General features: G+C 56.6%; 1 protein-coding gene across 4 annotated transcripts; it reads right to left on the bottom strand.

Annotated features, from left to right (window-relative positions):
- Positions 1–837: 837 nt before the first annotated feature.
- On the bottom strand, positions 838–22,552 carry AIF1L (allograft inflammatory factor 1 like). 4 transcript variants are annotated; one of them, XR_015727274.1, is made up of 7 exons: positions 22,396–22,552; positions 22,176–22,237; positions 11,378–11,444; positions 8,802–8,843; positions 6,523–6,685; positions 3,238–3,712; positions 838–2,455 (listed from the first exon to the last, which is right to left on the bottom strand). XR_015727274.1 is itself a non-coding variant. In XM_045771064.2 (6 exons), the coding sequence occupies exons 1-6, from the start codon at positions 22,424–22,426 to the stop codon at positions 3,625–3,627; spliced, it is 453 nt and encodes a 150-aa protein (XP_045627020.1). In that variant the 5' UTR covers positions 22,427–22,552; the 3' UTR covers positions 838–3,624. The 4 variants fall into 4 exon arrangements, 3 of the variants coding, with proteins under 3 accessions (XP_045627020.1, XP_045627021.1, XP_087725388.1); XM_045771064.2 differs by having other exon boundaries at positions 838–3,712; XM_045771065.2 differs by lacking the exons at positions 22,176–22,237; positions 22,396–22,552 and adding an exon at positions 20,591–20,789 and having other exon boundaries at positions 838–3,712.
- Positions 22,553–23,273: the final 721 nt, after the last annotated feature.

The raw sequence follows: 23,273 nt of genomic DNA on the forward strand, positions 1-23,273 counted from the left end.
GAGGGGTTTATCGTTGTCATTTAATTGATGAGAAATTAAGAAAATTCCCCAGTGCCCCTCACTCGCAAAGTGGTGAAGGCAGGATTAGAATTCAGTTTGTCCGGATACGTTGATTGATGACAGTTCTCCGTACAGGTGTTTGTATCGGAATTATAAATGCTCTAGGACAGAAATTCTTAATCTGGAGCCTGTGGGTTACCTGGGGGGGTATTTTCTGCCACTTACTGTTTGGTTTTCAGCAAATTGCTTATCTGCTCTATGCCTGCGTCTCATTTAAAAATTTTTTTTAAAGATTTATTTGAGAGAGAGGGCATGATGGGGGGGGAGAAGCAGACTCCCCACTCAGGTGGGCTCCCTCCTTGGACCCCGAGATCATGACCTGAGCCAAAGGCAGACGGTTAACTGACTGAACCATCCAGGCGCCCCCCTGCTACTCATTTTTAAAATAAGGATAACATGCGGCACCTGGGTGGCACAGCGGTTAAGCGTCTGCCTTCGGCTCAGGGCGTGAACCCAGCGTTATGGGATCGAGCCCCACATCAGGCTCCTCCACTATGAGCCTGCTTCTTCCTCTCCCGCTCCCCCTGCCTGTGTTCCCTCTCTCGCTGGCTGTCTCTATCTCTGTCGAATAAATAAATAAAATCTTTAAAAAAAATAAAATAAGGATAATGTAACAGAACCAGACTTACAGGGCTGTTGTGAGGAGTAATGAAGTCCAGCACTTAACAGAGCCTGGCACGCGGGACACATACATCAGAGCTGTTACTATATTAGCTATCTTTTCTGAATTTGCTGAGCCCAGGAACTGTCCCCAAAATACACAAGTCAAGACACTGATAAGTTCGTCTGTTTTATTTCTAGTCGGTAGAGATGATACCCGGCGCCACAGACACTCACATGCACACACACACACACAGACACGCTTCATCCACCTGAGTGTGCCCGGCAAACTCCTTCCTTTTGAGTCACAGGGACGAAGCCATACGTGGCGGTCCCCGAGTTGCTGGTTACATTAGTTAGATTTGGTCTTTCAGAAAGAAAACAGCTGAAGTTCTAAGAAGCTGAGCCCTTAGCCAGAGAAGTAAGTCCCAGAGCCAATAGCCACAATCTGAAATACACGCACCCCCCGCCTTTCTAGGGACCACTCTTGAGCCCCTCTCCCTCCAGGAATTGAGTTCTAGTAAATGGTGGAAGAACTGGTGGTGTTTCCCAGGACACTCCCCTTCCAATGGGAGAACTCTTTCCTGCCCTTTCCAGAAGCTGGGGACACACCCACTTGTCCCCCTCCCTTAAATCTTCCTGCAGTCTTGTAAACTGTGGAACCTGTTGAAATAAGCGTGGTTGCTTCTGCCTTCCTCTCCGAGTGAGGAACGGGTACACTGACTATAATGGTTAGTTATGGAAGGTACTACCTTGCTCAAAGGTCTCAGCCTGTCCTAGAGAAGAGAGGCCAGTGGGAAGGGGTGGGGACAGGCAGTCGTTCGTCTAATGATCTGGGGGGAGGGAGAGGCAGAGGAGGTGGTGGGGTGAGATTTTATATTTACAGGGAGAACTGTTTTTGCTGGGGTTTAAATTTCAACTAGGCTTGTGCATATGAAGCGACTCCTTAGGCTGAAGATCAGCCAGTCATGGCCAAATAATCTTGTTCCAGGAACTGGTTGAGACCAGTGGATTGACCCAACCTGGGCAATTCCCCATCCCCTAACTGCTCCACTCCCTCAAGCTGCTGCAAGGGCAGCTCCTTAAGCCCTTGATTACGGGTCACTAAGCAGCTGCAGGGGGCCCACACTGACTCCCACCTCCAACAGCACCCTGACATTTCCACTTAATGTTTGGCGAGGGCTTCACCAAGACTCTTGCTCAGTCTTGGGCCCAGGATTGCAGTGCAGTCACCCCACAGTCCCCTCTTTCTTAACATTCATCTTACGGGTTGTTGTCTGGTTCTGACTTCCCCACTAGACTAAATTCCATGAGTGTCCATTTCACTCTCTGGTTCTTAGCTCTTGGCCCATAGCAGGTGCTTAATAAGTATGTTCAATGGACGAGTGCATCTAAGTCCTGAGTGGGCAGGGTAAGGGACTCCAGAACACAGATGGGGTCAGGGCTGGGGTCCCTGCTCAGCCAAGATGGGGGTAAGTGGGACACCTTCCTGCTTGAGTTCTGAGAAGTGGCTTGGCGGAGAAGCTCTAGGGAAGGCAGAACTGCAGAGGCAGCCGGGCCCTCACCCAAACCCTGGTGCTGACATGGAGGCACTGGGAAGGGTGAGTCCTGGCCCAGGTACTGACCTAGAAGATTGCCCCCCCCCACCCCTTCCCTCGTTTTCATCACTGAGACTGCCCAGAGCAGAGAAGAGGTTGGGCACGGCATCTGAACAGCTGGGTTCCAGTCCAGACTTCCATCTCCAGATTAACCCCTTGGCAAGGCACTTAATCCCTGTGAGCACCAGTTTTCCCACCTGTGAAATAAGAGGACAGGTCTAGCAAACCTACAGAGTGGATCAGAGCTCTCAAACCTTGGGAATCCATCATAAGGAACTCCAATCCAATCCCCAAGCTCAAGGTTTTGGGTGAATGGAAATGGGTTAGAGGGCAAGGCACATGTCAGGACAAAGTGGGGGGACTTAAAGCTTATAATAGGTGGTCAATAAATAGCCACTGAATGACTGAGTGAGTGAATGAATGAATGAATGAATGGAGTAAGGTGGCAAGGCAAATCGGGGAGCACAGTCAGGTTTCAAGCAGACTGGGATCAGAAAGGCAACCTTCTATTTCTCAGCTCTTGGCTTATTAGTGGTGCTGACGGTTTGCCATGAGCCTTCTATTCCTCCTCCTATCCTGCTGTCCTCAGCATCCTCCCCAAAAGGTGGCACCAGACTGAACAGACACCCCTCCCAAGGCCCCTCGCCTCCCTTCTACCCCCAAAGCCCTTTGCTGCCCTCACAAAGGACACGGGGGCTGCACTTTCCCTCCGAGCTGCCTGTAAAGGTGTGGCTGCGGGCAAGGCCAGAGGATTCCTTCTGGAACCTTCCTGAAGGGCTCAGATTGCCAAGCCCCTCTCCTTCTCTCCTTCTGTCACCTCCCCAAGGATGAGAAGTGTGGGCTGAGGGAGGAGGTCAGTGGGGGAGGTGGGACACAGTGGTCACGCCCTAGACGACACAAGAGCACGGAACCACAGAGCTGTCTGAGGAGAGCCTAGGTTCCACTCCAGGGTCTTCTGAAAGTGGACTGTGGTCCTCACCAGGGCCAGGCCAGCAAGCCTGGACTTAGCTCAGGGACCCTGGAAGGACGGACTATGCCAGCTCCAAGCGTGGGGATCACAGTCTTCCAGTCTTCCTGCCCTGGCTGCCCCCTCCAGGTTTTGGTTTGATGTCAGCCCTTCTGCACAGGGAAGAGAGAAGGAGGGAAGATGAGAGGGAGGGTCCCCAAGGCTCAGAATTCCCTGGCCCAGAGCCGCTTTAAGGCAGATAATTTGTGCTTTACAAAGAGATCACTGATTCTGCTGATTGAAACCAAAACAAACGCATGACGACCAGACAAAACAAATAAGACAAATCACAATGAATCAAGAAGGGCAGCAAGATCAGGGGGGAGGAACGGGGGGGGGGGCGGGTCCAGACGGAGGTCCTCAGGGCAGGCTGGCAATGTCTCTTTCTGGAGGGGGGCCAACTGGCTTGGGGCTGCTCTCGTTGGCTTTTCCTTCAAACATCATGACTCTGGTTTGGAGACAGAGGGGGGGGAAAAGCAGGATTAAGATTCCTTCCCTCATCCAGGGAGAGATCATCCTAGCCCTCCTGTCTGCAGGGTCCTCAACCAAATGCCCTTGCCTCCATTCTCCAGTGGGTTCTTCTCTGTGTGGAAGGGGCTCTAGCCCCATTCCACAGAACAGAAAACTGAGGTACAAAGACCTCTGTAAGCCATGCGTCTTCCCCTAACCACGCTGCCTGAAGGAGGCAGAGCTAGGCTGGGCCATGGCTCTGCTCAAAACCCCTTCAGATCTTCAAAAACCTCCCAAGGTTTTAAGAGTAACATCTGGGGTGCCTGGGTGGCTCAGTTGGTTAAGTGCCGACTCTTGATTTCAGCTCAGGTCATGATCTCAGGATCGTGAGATTGAGCCCCAAATTGGGCTCCACTCTGGGCATGCAGCCTGCTTAGGATTCTCTCTCTCCCTCTCCCTCGCTCCCCCCCCTCCACTCTCTCGTTCTCAAAAAAAGTAGCATCCGGGAAGTTAGAGGATAGGGGTTCTGGATGGAGCCTCTGGAGGGAAACAGCCTGATTTGAATCCCACCCCTACTATTTCCCAGCTGGTAACTCAAGAAAAAGACAACCCCACTCCCCACTGATGCTCAGTGTTTCCGTCTGGAAATACGGATGCCAAAAGTGCCAACAGCCTAGAACTGTTTCAAGTACCCCACTCTTCCTGTAGTCATACCTTGGCTGGGCTCTTTCTGACCCCTGGCTATAAATCCCATCCAAAGGGTGACAGTCCACAAGCAGGCCACCTCTGAGCCGATCTGCACGTCCAGGCCCTCCTTGACTTTTACCCTTGGATGTCGAAAGGACACTTCCAACTTAATCCATCAAAAACTCAACTCCTGATTCCTGCCTTCCCTGCCGGCTCTTCCCCTAAAGCAAACAGCAACCTCACTCACCGCAGACAGATAGGATCATCTGACTCCTTGTTGCCCTTTACACCCCTATCTGGGCATCGAAGCAAGTCTTCCAGCTCTGTCTCCCTAATCATTCCCGGTTCCAGCAGCTTCTGCCTACCTTCGCTGCTTCCTTCTCCAGGCCGAGTGGCCTCATCTCTTGCCTGCACAGCCTCCCTGCTGCCACTCTCAACTCTGCCGCAGCCAGAGGCTTTTAAAAGTCAGCCCCTAGCTTACAGTCGTCCAATGGCATCCCTCCACATTAGTGCCAAATGCTAAGTGGGACCGGGACCTACAAGGCCCCATGTCACCTGGCCCCTGCCCGTCTCTGCAAACTCAGCCTTCACTCACTGCACTCACTGATGGCCAGACACACTAGCTTCTGTGTCGTTCCCTTGAGCATACAAGCACAGTCTGCCTCAGGGCCTTTGCACTTGTTGCTTCCTCTGCCTGGAATGCTTTTCCCCAGATCTTCACAGGGCTCATCTCTTTACATCTCCCGCCCTCAGGGCTCTTGTCAAGTGTTGCCTTCTCAATAAGATCCTCCCCGCCCTCTGTCGCACCCCCTGTTCCTCTCATCCACTTTGTTTTTCTCTGTACGACACCATTGCGATCTGGCATTTTAGTTTTTTGGGTTTTTGATTTTGTTTTTGTCTGTCTCTTGCCATGAGAATGTAAGCTCCATGAGGCCAGCAAATCATGTGTCCCCAGCACCTAGAATAATTCTTGGTACGTAGCTGGTGCTCAATCGATATTTGCCGAATTAATAAATGATACGTCTAAGGAGTCACTGGGTAGACCAGTGCCTGCCACATAGTAAATGCACAAAATCTTAGTTTTCTACGAGCATCGACACTCCTTTGCTGCCACCTGGGGCGTCTGGCATCCCAGGTGTACTGTGGTCTGACCTTGATGGTTTTCCCACGACACCTCTTGCCCCATCCCACCTCATACTCGAAGCCCCGCTCATGAGCACTTCCTCAGCTTCCTTGGGCCTCGACTTCCCTCTTTGTAACAAATGAGGTGGTATATTTTACACCCGTACGTTCAAAACCAGAGATTCTCCAGGGAATCTCTCTGCGGGGGGGGGGGGGGGGGGCAGGAGCTGGGAAGTGTGATTTTGGCCACCACATACCAGGTGTTTGCCAAGAGCCAGGTACTGGGCAGGGGGGCCTTGCTATGCCTTACGTCACTAGCCCTCAGGAAAACACTTGACACAAGATACATATTATCATCTCTCGCTTACAAACCAAGAAACTCAGGCTCGGGACCTAAGGGGATTTGCCCAGGGTCGGTTAGGGGGCAAGTAACAGCATCAAGATTTGAACTCTGTCTCCCTTCAGAGCCGGTCGTTAACTATATTACGCTCTCCACAACCCCGTGGGGGGTGGGATCACTTTACCAATGAGGAAACCCAGGCTCAGAAGGTTTCACAGTAGATAAGATTTTATTTATTTATTTGAGAGAGAGAGAGCACACAAGCAGGGGGAGGGGCAGGGGGAGAAGGAAAAGCAGACTCTCAACCGAGCAGGGAGCCCAATGCGGGGCTCGATCCCAGGACCCCGGGATCATGACCTGAGCCAAAGGCAGATGCTCCACCCGCTGAGCCCCCCCAGGTGCCCCCACAGTGGATGTATCCTTACCACCATCATTCTACTTCCTGAGTGCTCATTCTACCGGAAGTTCTGCTGCAGGCCCATGTTGCCTGCGAGGTATGGATTAACGTGACCATTCGACAGATAAGGAAATCGGGCTCAAAGAAACCAAGCACCTCGTCCAGCAGGTCACACGGGGAGTTCCCTCCTGGCTGGGCCAAGGCCTCTCCATGCACAATGACTTTGCCTTCTGAGGCCCCAGGAGAGGCGGGAGGTACTCACAGCTTGAGGACAGCTGACCGCTTCCCCAGCATCATGTTCACAAAGTCTCGGTAGGAGATGGTGTCGCTGACCCCACCTGTCACCTCTGAGATCATCTTTTTCATCTCCAGGTGGGTCTTGGGGACCCCGAGCTTCTCCATCATCCTCTTTAAAGACATCAGGTCTGCCAGAGGAAAAGCAGATCCGTCAACTGGAGATAGGCCGCGAGCAAGGAATGAGCCCATCACACCCTCCCCTGCTCTCCTCAGAGGGAGTATAGATGAGTGGTTAGGGACATGGACTTGGGCTGGAATCCAGCTCTGCTCCTCCTTGCTGTGGGACCTCGGGCAACCTACTTAACCTCTCTGAGACTCTGCCCCCCAAAGCGGTAAAATGGGTCAATGGGATCATCTGAGAGGGCACGATGCATGAGAAATACCCGGCACAAAACAGGTGTTCAGTAAGGGAGCCACTACTCTCCACTGTTATGTCTGCTGCGCCCCGAGTCTAGGGTGAGCCGTGTGCCCGCTGCTCCAGCTCCCCAGGGAGTCACTGCCCAGCAAGGTGGGGTCAGGCTGTTGGCTTGACCCGAGGCAGGGAAAGTCATCCTGCAGGGTGCCGGGGGCAGCTTCTCTCCACCTGCCTCTCCCGCCCAGCAGTCCCAGGGTTCCGCCCCGCTGGCAGGGCGAGGGGGCCAAAAATACCCTGCAGAGCAGGAAAACGAACAAAGGAACAAAATTCAAGGAAAACAAGGGAGGCACCAAAAAGTCACTCCAGTCCACAGAATCGCAGCCTCTGACCTCCCGGCTCCCCAGATCTTAGGCAATTTCCTACAGATCGTTCTGTGAACAATGGGTCGGCAAAGGATGGCGGGAGAGAGGCGGGACAGGGGGCTGATTTTCGGGCCAGGGGAGTGGTGCGACAGCTCACCCGAGAGCAGGACGGACAGGACTGATGCCAGACCCCAAGGTGCCAGGCTGTCCAGGGCATTTGGAAGAAAACTAGGCAGCACTCTGCGGGGAAAAGTGAGAGGTCTCCCACACGCCGCTGGCCAGACTCAAAATTGGCAAGACCTTTCTGGAAGGCAATTTGGCAAGATGCTTCAAAAGCCTTTGACCCAGAATGTCTAATTCCTGAGATTTACTCTAAAGAAATAATCGGCGATGTGGACAAAGATTCATGTACAAAGATGCTCTTCACAGGACTATCAGAAGTCGTTAAAACTGCAATTGTCTAAATGGGAGGTACTAAGGCATTGGCTGAGTAAATGACAGTCCGGGCCCGCGATGGAATATTATGCAGCCATTAATTATATTTCCAAAGAAAAGTTAATCATATGTCAAAACACGCACAATATATTGGTTTTTAAAAAGGAGGTTCTAAAATGGTTCTAAAACTGCATTTGTGATTGGAACAAAAGGTGGAAGGTTATAAACCAAAATGTTTAGAGCAGTTCTTTCTGGGAGGGAGGATTGTGGTTGGCTTATTTTTGTCTTTGCCCTTTATTGCGTTTTCCAAAGTTTTTTATGATGAAAACGTATTAATTTGGTAACCCCCATTTTTTTTTTCCTGAAGGAAAACAAGGATAAAAATATTTAAAAAGGAGAAGAAGGAGACGAGACAGAGGAGGGGCTGAAACAATGCAGCGGCAGCAGCAACACAGAGCTCAGGGCGAAACGGAGGAGGGAGAGCCAGTTTGGGAAGCAAAGGCTACGACTTGGACCCTGGGCCACCGCTTCACCACCACGAGCCCCAAGCGAGTCAGTTCCCCCTGCTGAGCCTCGGCTTCCCTGTCTGTGAAACGGGGATAATTAAGCTGGCCTTGATCATGTGATAGCATTACTCGTGAAGGCCAAGGTATGGTTTGGACCTAAGGGCCATGGGACCGCGTTTGTCACCCCCCACGCCTGGATCACACAATACAATCAGGGTCTGCTGGAGGAGGGGAGCAATGTGCTCAGAAGCCCCGTGTCCAGTGCAGGACAGCGTACAGGCCGTCAAGAGCCCGAGCATCGCCAGCCCCAGGCAGGGGTGGCACCCTCTATCCTGAGTCCCCGCAGCACCCAGCGTGGAGGGCTGAGACATGCGCAGGGAGGTGGGTGGGAGGGAAGCAGTGAGGAGAGGAGTCTGGGGGCCGTGGATCCAGGGTAGAAGGCAGCCAGGCTTAAGGGGGGCTCGCTGGCCTGGCCCATGGGGGAAGCTTCTTACCCACACAGGTGGGTCAGGGGGGCTCTCTGGACCCTCAGAGCCTCCACCCACCGAACGCCCTCCTCCCCTTGCGCCATCGAGGCCTCACTTACCAATCTCGCCTTCATTGTTCAGGTCAAACTCCATGTACTTCTCTGGAAATCACAGAGCAAAAACTGGCATTAGCTCAGAAGCAGGGTCCCAGAGACGCCCTTGAGGGCAACTGGCCGGGTCCCCAGGGAGCCCACCCCATCCTCCTCACCCCCTCACTTGGGAGTCTTGCCGTGAGTCCTGTCATCTCAGCCACTGTCTTTGGAGAAAGAGCTCGCCCCGCCTGCCCCCCTGTCCCATGGGCGCCGTGGAAGAAGGTGCTGGGGCCATTCTGACGCTCTCCTGAGGAAGCCAGCTGCTGCTTCCCGCCCAGGTCCCCACCAGCATGAGCTGGCTGTCTCACACTGGCTCCAAAGTGACTAGAACAGATTCCCAGACCGATATACGGATGCAGTGGCTTTGGGAAGGGTGGGGGCAGGAACTGGTACATTCTAGAGTGTCTCAGGTGATTCTGACCGGCAGCCAGGTGTGGGAGCCACCAATTTAAGGCGTCCCTGTGGTTCTGCACATTTTGGGGGGTTGTGGGCACCACTGAGAATCTGATGTTCTCCGGAGAGAAATGCCGTGAACTGCCCTTGACCCAAAGTGGCACAAACAGTGTCCAGGGGTACACAGACCCTCCCCCCGCAAGCCTCACCTCCAGGCCTTGAGTTCAGCCTCTCTGATCAAAGGGTCCAGGGAATCTCCAACAGTGAAGGAGGATATGTGGAGCAATGAGCTCGGTATCCTCTGACAAGGGCGGCATGTGGCCCTGGGCAGGTCCCCCCCCCCACAAAAAAAGCCCTCAGGGTTTACTCTGCACTGAACAGCCAGTAGGAGAAGGCCAAGGTCTTCGCAGCGGCCTGAGTGGTCCCTGTGATCTTCATGAGAATCTGCCCTCCAGCCTCTCCAGCTGCCTCTTCCTCCCTCACAGCTGCAGCCCCTGGCCCCTCCCTCCACCCCACCCCACCCCACCCCACCCCACCCTGCCACACTCCTGCTGGGGAGGGCTGCCCCTCTGCCTGGATGTTCCTCCCAGGTGTTCTCAGGGCCCTTGCTCACGCCTTCAGGGCTCCCCAGCCTTTCTGGTTGGGCACGGCCACCCCCACAAAGCCCCTTCGGCCATCTGGGTGCTCAGCAGCGTCCTTCTCTCCCCCCCCGCCCCGCTGCACACAAGCTCCTTTGCACAGGGTTCTCTGTGCGCTCCCCATTGTACCCCCAGGCCTGCAGAGGGGCCGGCACGTAGTAGGTGCTCATTTGGAAGTCAAATGAATGAGTGAGTTGAAAACCTTTACAGTCCCTTTGCTTCCAAGCTCAGTTCCAGTGGTTCCAGTCCACCCTAATGGGCTGTGTCCATCCTATGTCCCAGTGAAGACAAGGAGAGGAGATCTCTGTCTCTCCTCCCAGAGCCACCTCCGGAGAGGGACCCCCTTGGTATCCAGAGACAAGGGAATGGACCGCTGCTGCTTTGCGTGGTTCTCCTATGGGCAGCGGCGACGGGTTGGTGGAATGGGGCAGGGACGGGGGTGTCTTTGTTCTAATTCTTTTTGTTAATGTAAACAGCCCCATTGCATAACGGTTCAGAGCGGGGACTCTCTCTCTGGAGAGAGACCAACATGTGATCAAACCTTAACTCAGCCATCGGAAAGCTGTGTGACCCCACACACGAGACCCCGCCTCTCTGAGCCTGAGTTTCTTCATCTCTAAATTGAAGCTCGCACCCATCTCCTTCCTGGCTTAATTGGGATGAGCTGGGGCACTCACAACACCGCATTCGAAGTGCTTCCCACGAGGTCAACACTCAACAAATGCTTCGCCATCAGTGTCCTGCCTAAGGACAACGAAGCTGTGAGCAGCCTGCGGAGCACTGGGCAGGCTCTTCGCCTTAAAGCAGGGAGGATGTCCACGTTGCCAAGATGGGGGGGAGGGCGCATGCGGCCTCGAGGATATTCTCTGAGGTCCTCCAGCGGCCAGGGCTCCCTGCATGCCGAGAGCATCTCCCAGGCAGGAAAGGTGGGTCTGCCCTGCTCCTTATGTGCACGGCTCCTCTCCTTTCGAGCTGCTGGCTGGGACCCAAGCGCCAGGGCCCGGAACAGAGGGACCTTTATGCCGCCCCCTCCCCGCGCGGGCTCCCGGGCCCTGTTTTCTTTTCATCCCGTGCTGCTGGGATTCAATGGGCAGAAACTCTGCCCCCTGCCCCACTGTGGCGACACAAACGTCCATTCTGCACAGGGGCTCCCGAGCCGCTCCCCCGCGGAGGGGAGAGGCCAGGGCTGCTACAAAGGGCTGATTGTGTGCTGGGGCCCCAGGAGCGAGTAGGGTCTGGGCAGCAGCGGACAGGAGCCAGCCTGAGCCCTGCCTGCTGGGCAGTCGGGGGGTGGGGGGTGCTGCGGGCAAGGGTGAGGGGCCTGGGGTGGCATGGAGGCAGGTAGAGGAGCCAGTGCCTGGGCCTGTGGCTGGGCACCCCATCTCACAGCCCTCCAGGAGGGCGTTCTGGAAGGAACAGGGGGCGTAGGCTGGCCTTGTGGGGTAAGGAATCCTATGTGCCAGGGGGCCAGCCCCGCTCTCCCTGGAGGTGGGGCAGACAGCCCCAGCTTACCTTTGAAGGCAGCAAGCTTTTCTGGCAGGTTCTCTTCATCACTGTACTTCTGGTCGCAGAGAAACTCCTTCGAAGGTGAAAGGACAGCGCTGAGCACCGGGTCAGCAGGCAGAACTCACTGACATGTAGGCCCACAGCCCCGTGTCTGCTCCCACGCCAGGTGGCCGGGCTTGGCCAGGGAGGGCAGGAGGAGCCAGTGTTTGTCCTGGCCTCCTGTCAACCCCCAGAGGCAGGTCTGCAGGAATCTGCCCTGTGGGCAGGAAGTACGCTTGGTAGCCCGGGGTGGGGCCCGGAGGGTCTGCCCTAAACACCTTCAGCCAGCCTCTGAATTACCAGTGTAGGGACCTGGGCCTCCTCCCCCAGGGCACCCCAGCTCCAAGATCCATGAAGCCGTGAGCCCCAAACACAAGCTGTCTGCTTTCCAGCATTAACTTCTTAAGTATGTGACCCTAGCTTATTAATTCCTCCCTATACCTCTATTGTTTTATCTGACAAATGGGTAGAATCATCACAGCTACTTCTCAAGTTCGTAAGAGAATCCAAGGAGAGGTGTACGTCTCTTGGTATACAGCAAGTGCTCAATAAACAGCAACTATTGCGTTATTAGTCTCTACTCTAGCCAGAAAGATGATTGTATGTTGCTTGGGACGTCACTTACTCTCTCGTCTGTGTCCTCACCTGTAAAAGAGGGCCACCTTCCCCTCAAATGATGCCTTTCAGAACCAGAGCGGGAGGGGGAGGGGTGCGGGACACGAACAACAGCCTCCAAACACCAATCCGCATGCTCTCTTAGGCTCTCCCAGGGGGCCCACAAGGTAGCTACTATCATTACTCCCATTTTACAGATGAGGGAACTGAGGCTCACCCAGGCAGAGCTTCACCTCGGCTCCGACTCCCATAGAGCCCACGTCCTTAACCCCGACACTTAAAGATGGGCAGAGAGCAGGCATTCATCCGGCTTCAAAACAAAATGCCACCAATCGGTAAGCACCTGTTATGCGGGGCACAGCGCCAGGCAGCTGGCTCGCCTCTCGCTGATCTTCAAGCTGCCCCAGAGCCTGTGTTCAGATGGGGAAGCAGAGGGCATGTTTCCATCCTAGCACCGGACTCCGCAAATCCCCTCTTCCCTGGACCTCGCTTTCCTCATCACTGAGCAGACCGGACATGGGCATTGCCCCTCCTTCAACAGTTTTTGAGGGACCACAGGGTACATGGCCCTAGAGGTTCAAGGCATCCATGGAACAGGTGAGATCAGGGAAATAAGGTCCTTACTGTAAAACCACAAGAAGCCCACGTTTAAAATGATGTTAAATGTTACCTGGATCTGTCACTCCATCTGTTTCTAAATTCCTGCTGCCAGGTACCACTCACTGACGACCACGTCTGTACTCACGCATCTCCTAGAACACAAGACTTGCCAGTCTGCTGTGTAAACCCCCAAGAGCTTTAATGTAGGAGAATGAATACGAGAATTACTGATGATAAAGTGCTCTGGGTTTGGGTCTCAGTCGCCTCCTCACTAGCTGTGAAATGGGCACAAGGGTACCCATCTCCTCGGGCGCCTGCCCCTCAACGGGGATAACCCACCTAGTGACAGGCTGGTTCGTCGGCGCTCAAACAGCAGCGGGTAGGACAAAGTGCAAGGCAGACTATGATCCCTTTGGGAGTTCATGTTCCTCCACATTGACTCAACCCCCCTGGACAGAGAAGGAGTATCCCCCTCCAGCGTGGCTCCCCTCCTTGGTTCTGGGGGCTCCGTCCGACTCCTTGAGCCCAATTTGCCTGGATCCCTAGAGGGGGTCGGTACCTATCGTGGATGGGCTCTGGCCGGTGCAGGATTTCTGCTTTGGGAGGGCACTGTGCTGTCTCACTAGGGTGGAAACAGCCAGGCCAGAGAGGTCAGATGACATGTCTGAAATTCCTGTACCTAGGAAGGCACAGGCTTCGTTTGGAACCCGATTCTGTTGGACTCCAGGGTCCAGGCCTCCAGCAGCCTAGCAGAGAGCAACCCCAGGGCCCACGGTGTGGACTGGCCACAGCCTGGACCTCGTTACCAGGTGCCACGCATGGTCCTGCCTCCACTTAGCCAGAGCTGGAAGCGTCTCCTGCCGCCTGGGAGGCCATCCTCCTTCTGACTGGCTCTGTCCAGGACTTCTCTTCCTCTTGGCTCCCTCTCATAGCTCTTCACCGCCCCACCCCATTCTCTGACCAAAAGTAGGACAATTAACTCGTCTGTGGCCCCGAGCAAACCGGGCACCACCCGGGGTCACAGGTCCTATTATGTGCACAGCAGAGGGACAACTAGGTCAGTGGTTCCCGGACTTTGGGATAATGCAGAAGGAAACATGTCCCCAAAAAGTAAAAAATAGAGGGAGGTGCTAATATAGGGCTGCCAAGGTTTTATTTTGCCAAGTAGAGACTCAAATAATCACCACTGACAGTTGCCATGAGTTCAAAAAAGGACATTTCAGGGGTGCGTGCATGGCACAGTCAGCTGAGCATCCGACTTTTGGTTTCGGCTCAGGTCATGATCTGGGGTCCTGACGGCGAGCCCCGTGTCGGGCTCTGCGCTCAGTGTGGAGTCTGTTTGTCCCTCTCCCTCTGCTCCTCCCCCTGCTCTCTCTTTCTTGTAAATAAAATCTTCTAAAAAAAAGGACATTTCGTAAAAGTAGGAAGTTCATAATTGTTCAATGGAATCCATTTAGCCTATGTTCGGTTCACCGCATTGCCCCCGTGTTCCCTTCGCTTGACCATTTTGGGAACTGGAAAACCTTCATGGGGGAGGCACAAGGGTACAGGCCAGGCCCAACATCTGGGAACCTCTGGTGAGAGGCCTGGGGGCCCTCCCAGCTCCCACATTCTGGTCAACCAGAAATCCTGCACCAGCCAGAGCCTGTCCCCAACAGGTAGCAACCCCCTGCAGGGACCCAGGCAGGTTGGGCTCAAGGGGTGGGACACAGCCCCTGATCTCAGAATCAGATCACACACAGACGATCGATCACAGGACGACCAGGCAGTGACTCCTGTTCACTGGGCCCGACCCAGGGCTGGTAGGCACACCAGCCCTGGGGAACCACGCTTATTGTCTTCTCGCCAAAGAAGCCAGTTTTCTCCTTCGTGCTTCTGACACCTGACATGCTGTTTTACTGGGGATCTCCCCCCACCCCACCCCCACCGCTAAAGTGAGTGCCTCGGCCACGCAGGCCTCCTTTCCGGGCCTCCCCTGTGCCAGGCTTGCTCCCAGCTTGGGACCTTTGTCCTTGGCTGTGCCCCCTTCCTGCAGCACTCACTCCCCCACACCCGCATGGCTCTCTCCCTCACCGTCTTCACGCATTGGCTCAACTATCACCTTCTCAAGGAGGCAAACCCCATCCATCCTGCCCACCGCAGTCACCTGCCTACTCCCAACCCGCCTACTCCCAACCCCCCTTATCTGGCCGAGCATCTCCTTTTGTCCAACGGATGAGTCACCTCCAAACGCTATTTACAATGTGATGCTAATTACAAGGGTCTCGTCCATTGTCTGTCTCCCCTCCCCCTGCTATAGTGTAGGCTGCACATAGTAGGTGCTCAATCGATAGCAGCAGGCTGAGTGGATGAACTGAGAACCAGAGAGGATAAAGAACTCGCTCAAAGCTGCACAGCTGCCGAGTGACCGCGCTGGGGTTCACGTCCACAGTGGAGACTGTCTGGGCTCCTTCCCTGCACAGAGCCGAGGAACCCAAGTGACCCAGGGTCGGGGCTGTTGGGAGGAGGCAAGCCTGCGGCCACAGGTGCCAGAAGGAGGGGGTGCTTACTGTCTCATGCCCCACAGGTGCCCAGCACATAGTAGGTGCTCAGGAAACCTCTGTTGAGTGACTGGAGAAGCCTGGCGTTCAGCCCGGAATCACTTTCTCCGCTCTCCGCCCTGACAAGGTGGGGCAGCTTTGCAAATGCGTACGCGTGCGACACAGACCGGAGGGGCTCAAAGAGGGGAATCCCATTTTTCCTTAGAGCCCCAAATGACAAGGGCTTGAGCCACAGAGTGGCCAGGGCTGGGAGAGAGGCATCTGACCCGTTCATGGGTGGGTGGGCAAGCCATGCTGACCCTGGGCTTGGGGCAGCTGTGTGGACCGGGCCCTCGGCAGGGCGCCAGGGAGGGGGCAGGTGGGCAGCAGAAACAGGAGTCTCATTGGTAGGGCTGCCAGCTCCCAGCCCGGCTCCAAGCTTTGCATTCTTGGTTCCTGCTCATGCACAGCCCACAGCCTCCCCACGTCCGGGGTCCTCCCTCCTCCCCCCTCCCCCCTCCCTGGGATCCTTGCCCAGCCTCGGGGCACAGCCAGGTCCAGTGGGCAGGTACCCTGTGTGTCCACGCTCTGGGACCCGCAGCTGGCCTGCCTCTGGGTCCCCAGGCAGAGGAGAAAGGGACAGAAGCCACCGCAGATGTTTGGAACAAAAGCAGAAGAAGAAACAAAAAGAGGGCGAGCTGGAGTGGCAAGGCCTGGGACCGGATCTGCATGGAAATGACTTCGTTTGTCTGTGCCTTGGTGCCTTCATCTGTAGGAAGGATAAAAACGCCTCCTAGGCTTGGCCCGAGAATCGCAGGATGTAAGCAAATACATGGGAAGGACTCACACAGTGCCTGGCACCTAGTAAATACCACATAAGTGTTAGCCGTTAATTACTGGGACCTCCTAACACTTACACGCGTACAATGCACTTACAAAGCCCACAGCTCACCATCCAGACCATCATCAGCTACCAAATAGATTCGGAAGCAAACCCCCTCGCCAGACTTAGGCTAGTTATGATTTCTCTTTCCCCAGTCTGGGTATTCCCATTGGATAGATGGGACAGCTGAGGCCCAGAGACATTGCTCAACTTGCTCAACATTGCAAAGTTTGAACAATTCAAGCAGAGTCTACCTCCCTTCACCATGCCCGCTCCTTCCCTGCTCCAGACAAGGAGAGGGTGGCCCGGCCACGGGTTTCTGGGCAAAGAAAGTCAATACTGAGATTTCCCTTTCCTCTTGGGCGGCTGCAGAAAGGGGTTATTCCAGAGGCCAGGGAGCTGCTCTATAGCCCACCAGGGAGATGAGGAGGCATTCCTCCACCCCCATGCCCCTCTCCACTCCAATGCACTGTCCCAAAAGACAAGTTCTTCCAGCTGCAGGAACTGCTGTCGGGGCTTCCAGGTCTGAGGGGTGCAGGGGCCCCTGGACTCTGAAATGATGGCCTGGTCAGTCCCTCGCAAAGAGCCAGAATCTGCAAGTGGGCAGGAGTCTGGGGTCAAAAACAGGAAGCTGTGAGCCTCAAACCGGAGTGTCCACGGGCAAGGCCCAGGAAGGTGGGAGGACTGCTAAATGCCCACACAGGCCCAGAACCTGGAAGGGACTCAGAGCATCCAGCTCGTCCTCCTTTTTCCATAGCTGGGGAAACTGAGGCCCCAGAAGGGAAAGTCTTGCCTCCAACCACAGTGGCCAGGTGCAGGGTGTGCAGGGCAGAGGGCTTGGGGAGGGAGGGTGAATCAAGTTGCCGGGGTTCAAATCCCAGCTCCAGCACTTGCTGGCTCTGTGGCCCTGGGCAACTTGCTTTACCACTCTGGGCCTCAGCTTCCTCATCCGTAAAGTACGATCATGATGACAGAACCTCGTCATTGGGTTGATGTAAGGATTAGATGGGCTAACTGCATAGAGAGAGCCTGGCTCCGAGCACACTGCCTAAGTGTTAGCAGTTACTATGATGCGTCTGGATCGCCCAAACTCAGGCCTCACCAAGGGAGAAGCATGAGCAGGGGAAGGGCAGAGACCCACCCACAACTCTCTGTTGTTGCGCCACGGAGTCCTCCTGGTGAGCCTTGACCCTTTGGCCATCCCTCTGCAAGGGCAAGCTTCGATTTGTCCTTGGACACCTGGCGGACTTGGCAGTGATGGGCCATCCACACGGGACACAGTGCTCCCATCACAGCCCCAGGGGACGGCGCCCACAGCCACACCTGCTCACCACTGCCTCTCTTGGTCCTCTCCAACCTCTGATGCACGTCAGAATCTACCCCCATCCCTGAGAGCCCCATCGAGGCACTTGTGCCCGGAAGGGAATATTTCCAAAACCAGCAGAGGCTGGCAGCCCTCGCTGTGTCCGGCCTTCCGGATCCCAGCCACCTGCCTGCTCCCCCCTCCCCCACCCCCTCCTTAACTCTCTTTCTGGCCTGGTACCTCTAGCACCTGCTCCCGGATGCTTGCTCCTGGCCCTCCGGGCTTGTCTTTATGTATTAGCTGCAGCAAAATTTTGGGGCGGGCAGATATCACCATCTTGGAGGCCATCCAAGGAGCTGGTGGCTGGAGCCCTGGGCAAAACCCCCAAGGACAGGCAGCACCATACCGGGCCTGGGCCGAGATGCCTCTGACGCAACCCACAGGCTCTTAAAGGGCCAGGGCCAGGCCTGTGCCCGGTCTGGTGGCTGGTGCGCAGCAGGGGCCTGTAACGTGCACCCACAAGGGCAGCAGGCTCACGCTCCCCATGGCAGCTCCGGGGCCTCATCTGGAGGCAGCATCCTTGCCAGCAGATGGAGCAGCTAAAGAAAAACACCCCACACATGACACAAATGAAGCAGACCCGACAGAAATTCCATCCCCGGCTTCCCGTGACACGGCCACGCCAAGGTCGAGACCGGCTGTACCCGCGGGGACACTGAATCCTCGGAGGCTCACGTGGCCACTTATCACCATCTCCCTTATAATATATTAAGGAAGAGCAAGAGAGACGGGTGCCCAGCGATGCCAGCAGGGCATAGTCACCCAGGCAGGGACAGACAGGGTAACACAGGGTACACAGGGCAAGAGACACACCTGCGTAGTACCTGGCTCGGGTCTCAGAGGTCCCCTATTGCTAGGGCAGGACAGGGGACATATAACACCGGGCCACAGATCCCCAGCCTGCCCTGTCCAGCTCTTCCCAGTACAGACGGTGCATGGGCTCTGAAATACCCATTAGGCCCCTAAATGCTACAGGGAATGCCGAGTGCCCTTCACTCGACCCAGGAGGGCTGGGAAGGTGGGCCAGTAGCCAGAGATCTTTATCACCTAAGCAGGAAAGGCCTGTGTCACAGGCCACCTGGCGGACAGAGTCCCCGGCAGGTCACGGGTGCCGTCCGGAGTCGGAATCCCAGCTCTGCCACTTCCTGGCTGGGTGACCGTGGGCAGGTAACTTCACCGAGCTGTTTCCTCATCTCTAAACCGTGAGCCTGAGTAATCCCTGTCCCATGGGGTATTTACAGATGTCTCTCGCACATCTGTCTAGTCAAGCGCTCCATCCGGAGGAGTCGCCGAGATGATGCATGCCAAGTACTGCGCACGGGCCAAGGCACGACGCACGGTCTCTGTTAAAGATCCTGGCCCCTGGCCGCTTCGAGATGCAGCCCTCGCCCTCCCCTGGGCTCCTCCCGCTCAGTCCCGACGGTGAGGGCACTCTGCAGGGCAACCCCCCCGGCCCCACTCCTTCTCTCTGTCCCTGTGGGAAGCTGGAGAGAATTCGTCCCGTTGCCATATAAGGCCAGGCCTGGCTGGCCCGGGGTCACCTGCCATGCCACCAAGGCTCAGGGAATGTCAGCTATGTGGGGGGGGGAGTAGGAGGCGCGCACACGTCCTGCCCCCTTCAGTAGTGCCGAGAACACCCACACATGCTCGCGCGCACACGCACGCGTGCACACACACATGCCCACGCAAGGCAGAGACGGGGTGGCTTCAGGCAATGTACTCAGCCCCTCTGCGTCCTGTCTTCTGTAAAATGGGAATAGACACTCACGAGATTAGAGTGAGCGCTCGGTGAGATAATGCCCGAAGCACTCCTGGCACGCTGCCCAGCTCATGCCAAGTGCTCAGACAATGATCACAAAAACTAGAGCAAAGCCAAAAAAAGTGCATTTCCATGCAGCCCCCCAGGACCTCTAGGTCCACCCAAGTCTCCTTCTATTTTTGCTCCTGACCCTTATAACAACAACAGCTAAGACTGAGCTGCCCTGCTATCCCCTGGGAGCTGGCCCAGCCCTGGGGGGGGGAAGGCCCCAGAGGGCACTGGGGTGTTGGCCCAGAGAAGCCCCCAGAGCTGCCAGCCAGGCTGGGCTTGGCCCCAGGCAGCAGCCACAGAGGTGCTCAGACACACACAGCCAGTGAGTCACGAGGCCCCATCCTCCAGTCGCTCCTGCTTCCGCAGGGCCACTGGGAAACCGCTCCGTCCGGCCCCCCAGAAGCTCTGCTCCAGTGGCGGCAGTGAAGCTGCACCCCAAAGAAAGGCCGTCTGGGCTGCCAACATGGTTCCCTCTAGAATCCGCCCACCCTGGGGAACTTCTGCTGTGGTTACGGTCATGGGTGAAGCGGACTCAGACCCTCAAACAGAGCGACTCCCTCAGTCTGCAAAGAGTGCCTGTCTGCTCGTCTCCACTGATTGTCGCAGGGACTCGGAACAGAGCAGGGATCATCGCTCCCATCTCAGGCAGGGAAGCCTAAGCGTCTGCCTCGTGGAAGGGTCTGGCCCAAGCTGAGCAGCCAGCATGGGCTGTGGCTTGTCTCAGACCTTGCCCCTGGAATTCCACTGTCTGTCTTTAAAAGAGCACCAAACAAACCGATGACAACAATCATAGCTCCGTGCTTTACGCAGATCATCTCGCTAAAAAGTCACCACCACCAAACTTCCATTATCTCAAGTGCGTACCCAAGGTCATAGAGCCAGTGAGCGCTCTGCCCACCCCTTCACCCCCACTCAGGACTCCACACGATGGGGGGCTGCCCGGACCTCCTGTGGGGGGAAGCAGCTCAAACTTCTGGTTTGATCCTGGAGTCCCCTTCCTGTGGTTTGATCCAACAGCCCAGGAGCAGCCCAGGTTCGCATGGTTGGGCTCCGAATAGCTTCTGGGTAGGGAAAGGACAGCAGACCGCAAGTTCTGTCACCGGCTCTGTGTGTCTGTGTGGCCTTAGCCAGCTGCCTGCCCTCTCTGGGCTTCGGGGTCCCAAGGCGGTGACACATGGCCCCTTCTTGCTCCCTTTCTCCAGTCCTAGCACTGTTCAGATCAGCCCCTGAGAGCCACGGCCCTACCGCCTTCTGAGCCAAGCCAGTTCACCGCCCAAACCACCAGTGTAGCTTACCGCACCCCCCCCCCCCCGCCCCGGCTTCCCCCCCGACCAAGGGCAGGACTGGCATGAAAGTCCCACACATTCTCAGCAACTGTGTTTTGTCTCACCGTAGTCACCTCTCCCCCATCTCCAGCTGTCTCTGGCTCAGGGTCCTGCGGGCTGTGGGTGGATTCAGCCAGCTTGGAACCCGCCCTGTCGAGTGGCCCAGGGGGCTGTATGAGGTCAGGGTTCCAGGCTTCTGTCCAGAGGGCAAGAGCAGCCAAGACCAAGGGCGGGCTGGCTGCAGAGTAAACTGGGAGGGAGCCCAGCAGCCTCGACCCCTGAGAGCCCCGGCCACACGTCCAGTCTCCCTTTCAGCTGCGTTCAAGATGGCACCAAGAGGCAGGGTAATGATGGCACAGAAGGGACCAGAGTTTACTTGGAGGGACCCTGGGTCCCCAGAGCCCTGCTTGGGATTCCTACAGCCAGCGGAAAGAAATCAGATAGACTGCCTCGTTCCAGACACTTCAAAAAATCAAGGAGGGAATTAAGACTGCAAACCTTGGCAAGGAGAACTACTACAAAATACGACAGCTGTACCGCAGCCCCGGGACCCACCTCCACATCGCCTTGACCCGGACCCTGCTGACCGTCACCAGCTTCCCATTTGGGGACTCTGAGCTGGGCTTACAACTTGGGTGCCCAGCAGCTGAGGGAGCCAGCAGGGGGAATGCCCAGCCTTGTTTCAGTGGGCATGCCTGTCAGGAGGGGATCTGGGAGACGTCTACCTTAGAAAAGAATTCTAGCACCGTCCCCAGAAGTCACCCCTCCTGCCAGGTGTTGGACCACATACACTACATGCCTTCCCTCGGTGAGCCCTCATGATGACCCCAACTTCATTCTGAGATCGGGTACCTGATGGAGGCCAGGCCCGAGCCCAGATCTCACAAAACCCCAAAGCTCGGGCTCTGCTGCTTTTGAGCTTTGGCCAATCTGGGCAGACCCTGACACTTTTCCTTATTTTCTAGAATTTACGCGGTCATTAAGCAAACGTTTAAGGAGCTCCCATTGTGTGCCTGGCAACAGCAGATTTCTATAAAGAAATCCATGAGGTCCAACAAGAAAAGCATCAAGTGTCTCAGAGAACCTTTCCTAAAAGCTGGAGTGAGAAAGAGCTGGGGGGGGGGGGCTTGCGTTTTCTGTGGGGGAGGGAGCACCATCCTGCAGTCTGGACCCCGGGTTCTAAAGGCAGCCCCGCTTGGACTCGCTGTGCCATCTCGGGGGAGCCACCTAGCCTCTCTGGGCCTCCCTTCCCTCCCGCGGCCGTACTACCGGGGACTGCTCCGAGACATCGGGGGTCCCTCCCTGAGCCCAATCCTTGCCGCCGGTCCCAGGCGGGCTTCCGGGGAGGCCCGGCCGCGCGGCATCAAAGCTCTCGGGCGAGCCCCACCTCCCCAGTCGAAGAGTAACAACTTGCAACCCGAGACGCGGGAGCCGAGTTGGGCGGAGGGGGTGGGGGCGGTGGAGGGGGACCTACCTGGAGTCGGAGGCACGGGGGCAAGGGGCCGAGGGAGGAAACTGGGGGAAGCCCAGAGGAAGAAGACAAGGGGGTTGATGTGGCGGCTGGCACAGCCCCGCAGAAGGAGGGGGGACCTGAGGGGCGCTGGGGTATCTGGGGGCGACTCGCAGGCCGCCCCGGCTGTACGCGCTTACCCTGTTGATCTCGGCCAGCCTCCTCTCCTGCCGGGCTTTGAGCAAGCCGAACGCCTTCCCTCCTGCAGGAGACAAAGAGGCGGCCCGGGAAGCGGGGGTCTCCCCGGGCCGCGCGCCGCGGGCCCCGCCGTCAGCCCCGCGCGCGCAGGTGGCGGGCAGGGGACTCCGCGCCGGGGGGCGGGGCAGGGGCGCGGAACGGCGCGGGGACGGCAGCGCCTACCTTGGAACCTGTTGCTGAGCGCGACCGACATGGTGAGCGCGGGGCTCCCGCCGGCTCGGGGCTTGGCGGCCGCGGCGAGGCACGACGAGGAGGGAGAGGCGCCCGGTCCGAGCTCCGGCGGCGTGTGGCGGCGGGACGGAGGGGCGGAGGGATGGCGCGGGAGGCCGGACACACCCCTCCCTCCCTCCCCACCCCACCCCCACCGCCCGCCCCGGGCCCTCCCGCCCCGCCGCCAGTATCAAAGCGCCTATTATGCGGGACGCCGCGCCCGCCGCCCGCCCCTCTGCTGGAGGGCGCGGAAAATGCACGGCGCGGGGCCGCCCGGGACCTCCCCGGGTCCCTTCCCCGTCCCGGGCCGCGGTGTCCCCAGAAAGAAAGTGGGGACGATCTCAGGACGCACTTGTTGGGGTGGCCGTAAGGATTAAATGCGGTCCCGGCGGCAGCGAGCGAGCGCTCCACCAGCCGAAGCTGTTAGGTTCCCGTGGCCCTTGGCGCCGCACGCGCTCGGAGAAGGCAGGCCGGCCTCCCCAACCTTTACTTTTAACTCTGGAAAGAAAAATGTGAAAACTTTCAGGGTCGGTTGTCTTTGGAGTTGGGAAAATGCATCATGACAAAGTGCTACGAAGACATCAGTGATGCTTTAAATCAATCAGAATGATTTGTTTTAATAAAATCTGTTTCTTGAGCACTCACTATGCATCAGGCACTTTGCCAGGTCAGTACAGGATATATTTATGTCGTTTCATTCTCAAAACTCTGTGAAATAGGACTTGGTGTTCCCATTTTACAGAAAGGTCAGGAAGCTGAAGCCTGGGGGACAAGTCCACTGGGATGATAATAACCCAAGCCTCCAGCTCCTGGGGGAGTGGGGCTCGGGG

Source organism: Ursus americanus, chromosome 18 (genome assembly GCF_024610735.1).
Source record: "Ursus americanus isolate L20-20 chromosome 18, mUrsAme1.1.p, whole genome shotgun sequence".
NCBI lineage: Eukaryota > Metazoa > Chordata > Mammalia > Carnivora > Ursidae > Ursus > Ursus americanus.

Excerpts from the sequence above, each read along its gene's own strand:
- AIF1L (XM_087869262.1), bottom strand. The coding sequence starts at position 17,678 with ATGGCCTCCAAGATGGTGATATCTGCCCGCCCCAAAATTTTGCTGCAG. Across the intron at positions 6,686-8,801 it reads GAACAATGAAGGCGAGATTG|ACCTGATGTCTTTAAAGAGG; the intron begins GTAAGTGAGGCC and ends TTCCTCTGGCAG. Across the intron at positions 3,713-6,522 it reads CGGTCAGCTGTCCTCAAGCT|AGTCATGATGTTTGAAGGAA; the intron begins GTGAGTACCTCC and ends TCTCCAAACCAG.